This window comes from Tenrec ecaudatus, chromosome 1 (genome assembly GCF_050624435.1).
Source record: "Tenrec ecaudatus isolate mTenEca1 chromosome 1, mTenEca1.hap1, whole genome shotgun sequence".
Lineage (NCBI taxonomy): Eukaryota > Metazoa > Chordata > Mammalia > Afrosoricida > Tenrecidae > Tenrec > Tenrec ecaudatus.
Genome location: NC_134530.1, coordinates 191820687 through 191834734, shown reverse-complemented (window position 1 = coordinate 191834734; position 14048 = coordinate 191820687). Strand labels below are relative to the sequence as shown.

Here is a 14048-nt window from a genome sequence, read left to right as displayed (position 1 = left end):
CACCGCTCCCACCCCAATCTTAACTTCTCCGAAGGCAAACATTATTGAGCTCATCTTTGTATTGCTGCAGTGCTTAGCTTACAGTAACTGCTTATCAAATTCTTTTCTCAATGTAAATAATGACTAACCTGAGTTATTAAGAAAAGTCCAATTTACTCCAGAATGCAGGAGAACACCAAATACATCTGAATAAAGAAAACCCCAAAATTATTTTTAAAAAATCAAATCTGATCTTTAAATAGAAAAACTTCAGTTATCTCAGATAGTCACTTATGTAGATCATCACAATTTCTGATTTCCTTATGACTGACAGAAACTGTGCTGATCTTATTCAAGGTTCACAAAGGATATAGATAATAAGGAATATGGCTTTAAGGTAAAAAAAATAGTGAGAAACAAAGGGTCAAAACTAAGAAAGGGAGCACACTCCCCCAAGTGAGGTCTATTAGTCTATTGATTGGACAGTCTCCCAGAGGTTACCACTGAACCTGAAAAAGCATCAGATGATATAATGTAAAGGACATATTTCATTATCAAGGGAGATGGACTAGATTAATTTAATTGAAGTTTTTCACCTCTCATTTCTAAGACTCTAAGAATAACAGAATGGAGGCGGATTTTGGAGCCTAGGAGCTATTTTTAAAAATAATATTCTTACTGCTTCTGGTGAAAGAAAATCTAAAAACCATATTGTAGAAATGGTGAGCAAAACGTTTAATGAAGCAGAACTTAATTATTCTTTACTAGTGTCTTATCAGGAAAGGTTTTTTTTAAAAATCATTTTATTGGGGGCTCATACAATTCTTATCACAATCCATACATACACCATTGTATCAAGAACATATGTACATTTGTTGCCATCTCATTCTCTAAACATTTGCCTTCTACTTGAGCCCTTAATATCTGCTGCTCATTTCCCCCCCTCCCTCCCCACTGCCCCCTACCTCATGAACCCTTCATAATTCATAAATTATTATTATTTTGTCATATATTACACTGTCCGATGTCTCCCCTGCCTTCTTCTCTGCTGTCCCTCCCGCAGGGAGGATGCTATACGTAGATTTGTAAGATAGAATTGGGATCATGATAGTGGGGGGAGGAAGCATTTAAGAACTAGAAGAAAGTTTAAGTTTCATCGTTGCTACCCTGTACCCTGACTGGTTCATCTCCTCTCCACAACCCTTCAGTAAGGGGTGTCCGGTTGGCTACCAATGGGCTTTGAGTCTCCACATTTTCAATGATATGATTTTTTGTTTTTTGATGCTTGATACCTGATCCTTTCGACAGCTTGTGGTCGCACAGGTTGGTGTGTTTCTTCCATGTGGGCTTTGTTGCTTCTGAGCTAAATGGCATTCCAGGATGCACACCTTCCCAACACGATTGCTGAAGAAAAATGTGTGCATAAGCAAATGTGGTGAAAAAAGCTGACGGTGCCCGGCCATCAAAAGATATAGCATCTGGGGTCTTAAAGGCTTGAAGATAAACAAGCGACCATCTAGCTGAGAAGCATCAAAGCCCGCTTGGAAGAAGCATACCAGCTTGGCTGATCATGAGGTGTAGAAGGGACCAATTAGACATCAGAGAACTAAAAATCACATCAGTGGGTACCCACCTTCCTGATACGATCACTGAAGACAAAAGTATGCATAAGAAAATGTGGTGAAGAAAGCTAATGGTGCCCGGCTATCAAAAGATATAACATCTGGGGTCTTAAAGGCTTGAAGATAAACAAGCAGCCATCTAGCTGAGAAGCATCAAAGCCCACATGGAAGAAGCACAGCTGCCTGTCTGACCACAAGGTGCAGAAGGGACCAGTTATCAGACATAAAAGAACTAAAAATTATATCAGTGGGTGCCCACCTCCCTGATGTGATCACTGAAGACAAATGTGTGCATAAGAAAATGTGGTGAAGAAAGCTGATGGTGCCCAGCTATCAAAAGATACAGCATCTGGGGTCTTAAAGGCTTGAAGATAAACAGCAAATGCGTTTTTTTAAAAAAACTTCCAATCGAATCCATCAGGCACAGGACTGATCAGTGTTTTGTTCTGTTGGGCATAGGCTCACTATAAGTTGAAACCCAACTCAATAACACCTAACAACAACAAATGTTGTAATTTCCCCCCCTTATTAATTGTGACCTAATAGTATTTTAAAATAGCTCCTGAGTATAGGGTATCTTTTTATATGTAAATCATCAAGGATATTAAGGAACATGTGCAATACTTCATTAATTATAAAAAAGGAAACTAGAAGCCTTTAGTTTGTCTTTTTATAGCTTGAAACAGTCATTTAACTCAAAAGTCTTCAGCAGGCTGCTTTTTAAGCTGCTTTTTGAGCTGAAGATTTACAAATGTGGGAAGAAGGCAAGCGAGAAAGAAGAGTGGAGGAAAACCCACTGTGCTGACCAAATGAAATGCATACAAGTTGGTCTGCCCCTGGAAATGTGTTCACAGAAAGCTGCTAAGAGACTGGGAAGAAGGGAGAATCAAGTAAGACGAGGGTTTTATTCTAGAGATCACTCTAGCAGCAGCAAGGGCCAAGGTAGGTGAGGGAGACCTGAGATCAGGAGATGAGTTAGAGGCCTACTGTACATACCCGACAAGATGGGCTACATAAACTTGTGGGGTCCAGGGCAAACTGAAAGTGCAAGAGTTCTTTTTCAGAGAGGCAGTGGAAGTACCATCAAAGGTACTAATTTAAAAATTTTTCTCCTTTCTGCGGAACTCTCTCCACCTGCTGTGGTGTTTCCTACTTGCTATCCAATGCACACTCCCTGGGTATTTGAGATACTTGTGGGGCAAGTGAAATCTTCACAGGTGCCTAGACTTCCATTCCATGACTGGTCAACTATCAGACTTGTGTGCCCTGATCAGGGGGCTGGAGGATGTCAGGCCACTGTAACCAACCAGCTGCCTGAAGTGGGGGTGGGTAGCAGAGTTGTCCCCACTGAGTTGAAGCCTCTGGCTACCTGTGTAGCTGCCACACAGAGGTAAGTACAGCCCATCAAACCCTGCACACCAATAACACAGAGTGCACAGTCTAACCCTGGGTGAACGCAATATACAGTAAGTTAAGGTTAGCTAAAAAATTATGAATGCAAACGACAATGCTGGGAGGAGGAGAAGAAGAATTAGAGGCAACAATTGCATACCCAATTTTGCAATAAGAGTATAGTAATCACAATAGTATAGTAGTCACAAGAATAAACATTTAGGAGTGAAAAGGTAAATTGGATTATACCATAAATATATATATATATATATGTAGAAGATATGCCTAAATGTATTTGTTTGTGCTACAACTTCATCCATGAATATATTAGAACATAACTAACTGTCACTGAGTTGATGCCAATTCACAGCAACCCTATAGGGCAGGGTAGAACTGCTCCTCTGGGTTTCTGAGACTGGAACTCTTTATGGGATATAACCTGTGTTTTTTCTACAGAGCTGTTGGTGGCTTTGAACTGCAGACGTTGTGGCTAGCAGTCCAATGTATAACTACCACACCACAGAGTTCCTATAGTAGAGTATACAAGGGGTAAAGTTAGCCAAAACCAAAACTTTTGCCGGAATGAGTTGCTAGGCCTAATGGCTCAGGAACATAGTTTCCTGGTCACCACGATCATCTGACATAAAAGGAGGCCCAACTATTGGTTTCTCCTCATCCAGAGCAAACAAGAGTAAAGAAAATTAAAGATGCAAGAAAACAGTGAGTCCAAATGATTATATGAACCCAGGTGCCATGATCCTGAGACTAAAAGAAATGTGCAGGTGATATTTACTACTGTCCACTATTCTGAAAGGTATTACAAAGTGGTTCTCAACCTTCCTGATGCTGTGGCCCTTTCATGTAGTTCCTCATGTTGTGGTGATCTCTCAACCATACAATTATTTTCATTCCTACTTCCTAACTGTCATTTTGCTACTGTTATGAATTGGGCGACCCCTGTGAAAGGGTTGTTCGACCCCCAAAGTTGTTGCAACCCACAGGCTGAGAACCGCTGTAATAAGAGACTGGCAGAACCCCTGAGATAATGGTCATTAGTTTGCCTTCAAGCCTAGAACCGGCAGCTTAACTTTCTGTCAAGCAATGCTCAGGCCAATCTGATGACATGAAACCTCCAGGGAGGTAGCACCTTAGTACAAAGGACCATACAAAGTCAAAAGAGCAGTTTTTGCCTGCTTAGAAGGGAGAAAAGGATAGGTAAGAAGGATAAATGAAAATGGAAAACAGAGAGGAAGTGGGAAGAGTGCTGTTACATTGTGAGGATTACAGTCAATGTCACAGACAAAATGCATATGGCTTGTTGGATGAAAAACCAATTTGCTCTGCACATTGGTTCAAACCTCAATAAAAAGTTAAAAAAGAAAAAAATTGTAGGAGACAACAATCAAAAGAAAATGTAATGTGCTTTTGATGCCTTCTTCCCCTTACCCCCAATATACATTTTATGTTACGCTGCATGGCCAAAAACATGATCATGTCAATTTATAGTAAGTATTGAAAAAGTCTATTAAAATATTGCCTGTAATTGTGCAATAAAAGCTGCTGTGCTTCTTTCCATCACCCCCAAACCCCAGCTTAAAGTTGAGGTTCTATAGAAAAACAAAACCACCAAGTCTATTCTGACTCAGAGGCACCCTATATAATGAGTGTTTCAATGATTGTAAATTTTTACAGAAGCAGTCTGTCTCATTTTTCTCCAACAGAGCAGCTGGTGGTTTTGAAACACTGATCTTGTGGTTAGCAGTCCAATGCCTAATACACAGAGCCACTAGCGTTCCTTGTTTTGATAGCACTATATAAGTTAGTCCAGTCTGTTCTCTTTCAAAGAGTCCTGTCATTCTGTAGGACACACTGAAATCTACACTGGCTAGTGCTATTCCAAAGTTATTTTTAGAAATTACTATAGATCAATGAGGGTTTCCAATGTTCTTTGAATACCAAGTTTAGAGTCCTGGCAATATTCCCAAGACTGCTCCCTTTCTTTCAGATATAAGCTATTCAGCTTTTCCCTTGAGAGGTCCTCTCTAAACTTAAACTCCTTTTTCCTCTGCTCTAAGACTTGTAGCCCCAAATAATAGTCTTTTGGGTATTCAGCATCAAAAGATCAGACCCATTCTGGTTACATACATAAAGTATAGTTAATATTTGATAGCTCCAGACCATAATTTTTCTTTTCAGACACCCCTGCTTATTACATAATTTTTCCTACTGGCAATAACATATGTATTCATATGCATATCAACATAAATATATTCTTAATTAAGGGGGGTGCACTGCTGTATGATCCCATTAGGTCCTTTAACTCCATGAAGCTAGTGAAGAGAAGGTAGAAAAACAAATATAAAATCTTTAAACAATAGAGGAACATTCTCTAAGAGAAGTATCCTGAAATACGATATCAATGAAAACATGAAAATTGAAATACTATTGTAGTTCAGGTGCTATCATTTCAATTTTATTAATTTACCCCATAGAGTGAGATTCTTAGGCGGGTCAGATATCACTGTGCCACACACAGTAGACCAAGTATTTCACAGACTCAGACTGGCCATCTCAACTGATGGTAGCAAACATTTAGAATGACAACTAACGCACAAGGCAGCAATCTGTCTGTGAGTAAGAGCAGGTCACCAATAACTTATCTCAGGTTAGCTTCCTATGGCAGATCTAAAGGTACAAAAGAAAGTACTGAAGTCCGTAGGTCTGACATTGATGGGTTCTAATACTTGACCAATCATTTAGACAGTCTTCAATCTCAGTTGCATATTAGAATCATCTGGTAGAGTTTACAAAATTCTATGACTGGACTATATTCTAGAGATTTTGATTTGATTTAACTGGTCTGAAGTAGGACCCAAGTATCGGAATTTTTCCTTTAAAAAAAAGTTTCCTAGGTGGAGCGCTGGTAACTTAGTGGATTCTTTGTTAGGCTACCGACTGCAAAGTCATTAGTTCCAACCCATGAGTTGCTCTTAGGGAAAAAAGATGAGGCTGTCAGCTTCTGTAAGTGCCTGCAGGGGCAGTTCTACTCTGCCTATAGGATTGACAAGAGTCAAGAAGGCAGTAAGCTTGGTTTCTGAGAGACATTTTTTAATTTGTCAAAAGACTAAAACAACTTTTCAAATCTACTGCTAGATTTGAAAAATGCTGATGGATTAAAAAAATAAAACTATAGTCTTTATTAAGTGGGCATGAAGTCCTCTGTTTCACTTGGAACAGCACTTCTATGAGATTTTAACTACAGGCCTGATCTCTTTATACTCAAGAAAGGATACATTTCCATTTACTTCGGACTTTAACCTATTCTGCATTTTATCCTTCCAGAGCTTCTAAATACTAGGCAAAGACATCCTTCCCCTTTGACCGCTGTTTTCATGCAATATATTAAAACGAGGAACACTCAGGTATCACAGGGACAAGAATACGAGAAACACCACCGGAGGCATATTCAATCACTGCCTCACTTCAACTGTGCTTTCTGGTTGTTTTGGCATATACTTTGGTGTCTGAATTCTTTCAGAGCCAAGCTCAAAGCTAATACAAATGAAGCAGCTGCAACTGCATTGTGTTATATTCACATGGTGGGCCAAATCAGACCATTGTGTTATTGAAATGAGAACACTAAGCTGAGCACCTGGCCCGGAACACAAGCAGCTCTTGCTTAGCCAGAGCCAAATTGATGGCATCGTGTAAGAAGTGATGCAAAATTCATAAATATCAATAGTCATTTTATAAATAGAATATTAAAGAATGAAGCTCATTCCAATAAGCATTGTAAAACAAATACACACAATTACAAGACACTATCATTTTCTTTTTCTGAGCTAAGCTTATATACCTAAATAACTTTTCATTAGTTTATTCAGTCCTTATTCATCCCTGTAATATCAGCTAAGTGTCATTTTTTAATGATATATAAATAATAAAAATTATATTTAAAGGAGACACAGATCTAACACAGGCAAAAAGCTCTGAAGGATGTTAAAAATAAAATGAGAAATAATCTTTAAAAGAAGCAAAGGCTATTCATATGATTTATGTCTAATACCTAAAGAGCTCCAAAAAAGAACCACTGAAGGAAAACAGCACATAAAAGTTCTACTTAATCTTTGTTCCCAATATATATAGGAAAGCATACACTATACACATAAAATACAATAGACCTGGGCTCCAAAAATCAAACTTTTGTTGCAGATAAAAAGCTAATTATTTTGCATAGGTAACACTGATTTATTCCAAAATATGTAGCAGTTATTAAATGGTTTAGTATTCCATGTGGTTTGAGACATGATCAATAATGCCAAGAGAGTAAGTGTATGCACTACACTCATTCAATTCAGGTCATCTGATAATAATTTATGCAAATTTTAACCATTCAACAAATTTGTTGAGTAGTTACCATAGGCAGGATACCCGATGAAGCAAGAGGCTGGTACAAAGTTGGTTAGAACAAACATTCACTGTCAGAGGAACATAGATCTACAAATGAATAATTGCTACTTGAATTAAAGTATGTGTGAAGAATCATGAGGATGGAAGTAGGATAGAAAAAACTAGCCTGCAGATCACTGCCTTTTCCCTTTATGGCTAAGATTACATAAAAGCAGAAGTATACTTTCTCACTCCTAAGAGTCAAGACCTACGGGGTCATTGGCCACATACCTCAGCTTCCCCTGATTGCTTATGTTCTTATTTTTAATCTAATTGATTTGGCTGTCACCTGTATAAAGACAGAAAACTAGGTATGCACATGAACATCCTGTTGTGCTAGTTGTCTATTTTTAAGTTTTTAAAGGTACACATTGTTTTGTTTGTGTATGTGTGCGTATGAAGAAGACATAATAGCCTCCCTCCTTTGCCTTGGTTCCTTTCTGTCCTGTCCATCATCAGCCAGCAAGCTATGAGTGTAACCTCACTGGGTTATCCTAAGGCTAACCACTACCCTACAAATAACAGTACATCAGCTGGATGAATACCTAGCAGGCTGCTGATTAACCATTTGTACCACACAGGAACTCCTGAACTTGAGTAACAGTAACAAAGGGAAAAAGGAGTCATTTATGGGAAGAATTAAATAGTAGTTCTCTGCATGTACCCAACATGGTTTAGCTTTTGAAAAAAAAAAAAGCTCTAATATTTTAATTGTCATATCCCTCATTAGCCAAATTTAGCTAAAGTTTGACAAATAACCTGTTCCTAGGTTTTCCACCCTCTTAACCAATTTTGCTCACACACTCTTTGATTCCTGCCTCACTGAATCCTTTCTACATGCTCCGAAAACATTAGTCGTCTTTTGATATGTGACTTTCAAAAAGTTATTCCCTTGGCTTGGAATTCTCTTCTTCACCTGTCAATTTTACTTCAGCCTTTGAAACTCAGTTCAGATACTGGCTCCTTGGAAAAGCCTTGGGTTACACAGTGTGCTGTTAATAATGTGTGTCACAAAACTTAAAATCTTCTTATAGATCTGGTCATTTTTGTGTCTCTGCATGTAAACAATTCTGTTGTGTTCATTTCTGTTTCCCCTAGACCAATAACAGTGTCAACAACTAGTGAATAATCAATACCTTGCCCAAAGTAAACATTCTGTAAGTGTGTCACTGTTAATAACTTCAGCCAGGGCATGCTCAATCTATTTCAACTGTTCCCAGTGAACCTGAAAATGGAAGAGTGATGAATAAAGCCCTTTTGGGAAGTCCACTCCAAGCTCCTTTTTTGCGTCCACCTGATGACTAGTGAATGGGCATCTCATTTGAGAAACAACACCCAAATCCTAGAACCACCATCCTTAACACTTCAACATGTCTGCTCTTTCACATGACATAGAAAAGATAGTCTTTTGAGATGATTTGTGTAAATACCTTAAATATCTCAAAGTTTGATTCCTTTTTGTAATGCTTATTCATATTCAGAAAGTTACTGATGCAGAAATGCTTTGTGTGGATTTCAAAATTGGACATGCTTCTTTCAACACATCTCAAAATGATGCAAGTCACTGGTACTTTATATAACTCAAAAACTAAAACACACCAAAGACACCCAACTACTGTAGAGCCTTGTCTGACATATTTTAAAATAATAAAAATTGTCTATCCAATATTACCAAGGAATGATAATGATCATAAACCAGATTTTTTGACAAGTTTTCTGAGCATCACATGTTGTTCATATTTTAAATATTCTAAGTCAGCCGTTCTCAGCCTGTGGGTCACGACCCCTGTGGGGGGGTTGAACAATCCTTTCACAGGGATCGCCTGATTCTTAACAATAACAAAATTATAGTTATGAAGTAGCTACAAAAATAATTTTATTGTTTGGGGGGGGTCACCACAACACAGGGAACTGTATTAAAGGGTCACAGCATTAGGAAGGTTGAGAACCATTATTTTAAGTGGATATATTTCTCATATTACATACCCCTCCCCCTTCCTCCTCCTTTTCAAATGGTACTAACATAAATATAAGCTTACTTTGCCTAATGATTCAGGGTCATTATTATTGTCATTTCTATGTACTATCCTATAAACAATGGTATCCCTAGGGGCTATTGATAAATATAAGGCTGTATGCAACAGAACGTTTGTGAGTAAAGGAAGGAGACAGAAAATAAAAGCCAAAGAGCCATAAAAAAAATCATCTAAATCCATTTAGGACAGAGTCAACCAGCCTTACATTTATCAATAGCCCTTGAGGGTACTACTGTTTACAGAATGATACATAGTACAGTAATTGACATTGATAATAATGGGTATTATGTGATACATTTAGAACATTTAAAGTCATAAAGACACATGAGGTGCCTAAAACTTGTTATCAGAAAAATTTGATTGATGAAGTACCTCATTCCTTGAAGGTTCTTTTTCAGACAACTGTCTAGGAGGAGGCCTGTGAATTTTAAGTTGTGGGGAGCTAACAGCATTTGCTTTGTGACCCCTTTTCTTATTATTTCTATTTATGTGGTAGCTAAGATTGTCCGAGGACTAACAACTGAGTAAGTGGTTTGTAACTTGCTGTCATGAATATGCATAATTGGTTTACTACTTTTACTTAAAAATAATTGGTCTTATAATTAAGATATGCCTTAAATTAGCTGTCAACTTAGTAAATATAAATGAGGATTGTGACTCTTAATACAATTTTAAAAGCTGAGCCATGAACTTTATACTCAAATATGGTAAGTATTCCAATGTTATCATTTCAGAAGGCTAGTCTTTTTTAGTGACTTAAAAATATATATTTAATACAATAGCACCCACATCTGAGATTTAAAAATTTCTGTCTTAATTTGGTCAGAACATTAACCTACCACTCACTTGTGATCTTTAAAACTTAATCAAAGGACCTCCTGCTGCTCATGATTAATCAAAAATAACACACCCATACTGGACTAACTCAAAAATGAACACCAGTTTATACCTCACCCAGTAACAGATCCACTGAAAGGATAATAACACAAAAGAAGTCACTTCACTACAGAAAGCATATACATCATTACTGATTTGTCTGAATTAAAAGCAAGAAAATCCCTTTTATTTTAATAAGAGTTGATTTCTACTTTATACTGATTCAGTGGTATCTAGGATAATTATCAACTTCATAGAAATAATTATTTTAAACTGCAAAAACTCTAATAAAGTTATAGGACTAGAAAGTAGGTATAATTCTTGCCAATGAAACTAAGAAAAAAGGTGATTTGAATATGAGCTAGTCAGTGATATGTTTTAAAAAGCCCAAACCAGGCCTGTAACTTGTAGTCAGCTGAATTGACAACCTATAGCTTTCCCCCCCTTAGCATTCAGCTGCAGTAATACTAATCCTAAACACTGCCTGGTCAATTTAATGAGTTACTTCCTGTCTTAAAGACTATTTCTTAAGTACTTAGATTTTTATCTAAAACGTCATTTACTCCAGGTCTCAAGAGGAGAGTTCACATTCGAATTCTCTGCTGACATGCTCTACAACTGCTCTGTATCAGCTCTAGAATGCTACCCCTCCCCCCACACAAACACAATCAAATTCCCCCTCCCTCCAAAAACAATGGTTCCTCCACCTTCTTTACAGTATTGAGATAGCTGTTTACCAATTAAATGACTTGATAAAGGAACATTCTGCAAAGATTTACACTCTTTTTTTTTCTTTTGGAATAATTTAAATTTCATCTATTCAGTTATATGTTTTGGAAATGCCGCATAAACAAAACAATAGTTTCTAAAACTTTATAACTTTTTACTGAAAGCAGTAAATATTACCACAGTTAATCTACCCATGTGGATGGCTGTGTTCTCAGTATTACAAATTCTTGATTTATTAATAGCTGTCTTTGACTTTAAGAAAAAAGGCGGAAAGTTAGATATTCGCTATCAAAAGAAGAGGCATGCACTTACTGGTACTTTGAAGGGTGAGGTATTTGCAGTGTCCATGGAGTTAGGTTTCTCTGAAGTACTGGTCCCTGAGATACTCCGTCTGCGGGGGGACCTTTCTGGTGGCACCTCTGAAAGAGACAAGGAAATAAGAAACATCATTAGGAACTTGAAATTTCTAATCTTTCACTGAGTTGTAAAGGGACCGTTTTGTTTTTCCCTCACAAAAGTGAGTTGGCTTATAGTGTATATCATATTCTTATCTCCATATAATTTGTCACTTTTTCTTTGTGGTATTTGAACTATCAAGACCCTAGGGAGATTAGATCACAGTGAGGAGCCTGTTTTCATGTGACAGCTTATATCTTTCTGTACCTGTGCAAATAAAAAAAAAGGGAACGTCTTCTGAGCTCTGCTTACTATTTAAAAGTTAATTTAATATTTGTACCTCACTGGGTATGAACTACTACTCTATTTGCCAGCAATGTAGGAGTTAACAGAATCAAACAAGATTTCTGATATTCCGGCGAACAAAACACAACCAAGTGTTCTACATGATCTGATGGGTGTCTGCAAAAGGTCAAAGTTCGGTTTTGTGCAGTTAAGATGATTCACCAGACTGCAACCAACGGTCCACGAGAAGACAGAGTGGCTGCCAGGATAAAATCACATATATGCCTATGCAGATATAAAAATAGATCAGCTTCTCCTTGGTTCTGGCAATATGACCTTACTTAGATCTCACTCTGGAATCCTCAATCTGTTTAGATTGCCCTAACAAGCTTTGGATTTTGCAGATGATGTGATTGTATTCAATATAACTACTACATATATTAAGGTTACAACTGAAGATATTTTGCATAGAGTGATACTCACACACACAAACACACACGCGCACGCACTCACAGATGACAGATAGATACATATTATACCTTTATCACAACTGCTTCCCATCTCCACTTCAACTCACAGACAGAGGAATCCAGCTTCTCAGACAACATGAGATAATCTCAACATGGACAAGGATAAAAAAAAACAATAAAAAAGCACATCCTATAAAAAGTATTCTCTGTTCTTTTCCAGAGCTTAAAAAAAAAAGAGTAAACTGTGATTCCGGAGACTGACATTTTGATTCCTGCTGTTCTCCCTTTAAAAGATAGATACAGTTTAAACTTCCATTTCTGGCCTCCTAGCCCCTGGGATCCGTGCTACTTCCACTTAAGAGAAAGCGTTTTTTCTCTCCTCCCTCCCTCTCTGGGCTTGCTCTTCCCCCTCCCTCGCTACAGCTTGCAGAGAGAGCAAGCGAGAAAGAAACACACAGGACTGCAGCTATTCAATCAATCGTTCCAACTGCACATCCTCATTTAGTTACTTTCAGGCTATTAACAGATGCCCAACTACTGCTCCCCCAGCTACAAAAAATTTCCCTGTATTACATTTATCTTTAGCAAGAAAAAAATTGCTGAAATTTATATTCAGCTAGTGCCAAAAGGACACCATTTTATAGACACAGTAATGCACACAAATCAATCCCTCCTATGAAAATCCAATTGGAAGTACTTATCCTATTATTATCTATGCGTGCTGGACACTGATTTCTATGCCTAAAACATATTTTCTCCATGACATCTTGATCAGTAACACACAAGCCAAATTGCAACATTCCAAGAGATCGAGAGACTGACAACATAGCATCTTATATGCCTGCAGTATTAGGGAGTTTCATGCTGTTGTTTTTTTAAATTATGGCCAATAACTGTCTCTCAATTCCTCTCTAAGCATCAGTGGTAAAATGAGCCTTAATGTACAAAGCCATTTTCAGACTTAGGCACATATGACTTCTAACACACATCTCCAAAAAATGGCTGTATAATTAGCTCAAATTCCTGGGAATGGCACAAAGCAGTAAATTTAAGCAAATCAGCTAGTCAAAGCACATTGAGCAACAAGACCCCAGACGTTTGGAACATGACTTTACAGAGTGATTAACCACATTAGAGACTTATATGAAAAGTGGGGTCAAGGCAGTTGGGGAAAGGGGTTTGTAAAGGAAGAAAAACATCTGATAATCGCCCATAAAGGTAATCGCATGCAAAGTTAGAAGGTAGAGGAGCTTGACTATTACAATGTAGTATTTTAAATCTCTGAATAACTGACAGAAACAAAACTGGGAGGGAAAAAAAAGTTCAGTTCCATTAGCAAGGATAAAATAATCTTGTGAACAGTTTCTTTAATTTTCAATTTTCTAATAGTTAAGGGAAAAAACCAAAGCTCATTTCCTCACTCCCTTCCCAATGCATAATTTTCATTCTCAGGCATATGAACTCATGAAAAAATATCTTTCAATGTTTTTACTATTTTAAATTATATCAGCAAAACGAACACCATGTTTCAAACTCCAAGAAATAAGGCATTGTACTTTTTCTTCTTTTAGATTCCCTTTCTGTATGATGATGTAACTTAAAGCCTGTTATTAGATCTAGAAAGAGGCAATTAAATTAGTCCTGAAATGTGAACAAATGCCACCCAAAGGGGGAAAAGGAAGGACACCAAGGAGGCTAGATCACCTGATGACAGAGAAAGAAGGCCATGCTCTGTCCTCCTCTGCCTCTACCACAATGTAACTTAATAGCTGATGCATGATGGGACTCTGAAATGCCTAGGTTTTCTCCAGCAT

General features: G+C 37.6%; 1 protein-coding gene across 4 annotated transcripts in view; it reads right to left on the bottom strand.

Moving 5' to 3' along the window:
* Window positions 1-14048, bottom strand: part of RASAL2 (RAS protein activator like 2) — a 389310-nt gene that overhangs the window by 90246 nt on the left and 285016 nt on the right. For all 4 annotated transcript variants that reach the window (XM_075527831.1, XM_075527837.1, XM_075527842.1 and 1 more), the window contains exon 4: window positions 11396-11502. In XM_075527831.1, the coding sequence (XP_075383946.1) occupies window positions 11396-11502 (107 nt within the window). The remainder of the gene's footprint in view (window positions 1-11395; window positions 11503-14048) is intronic.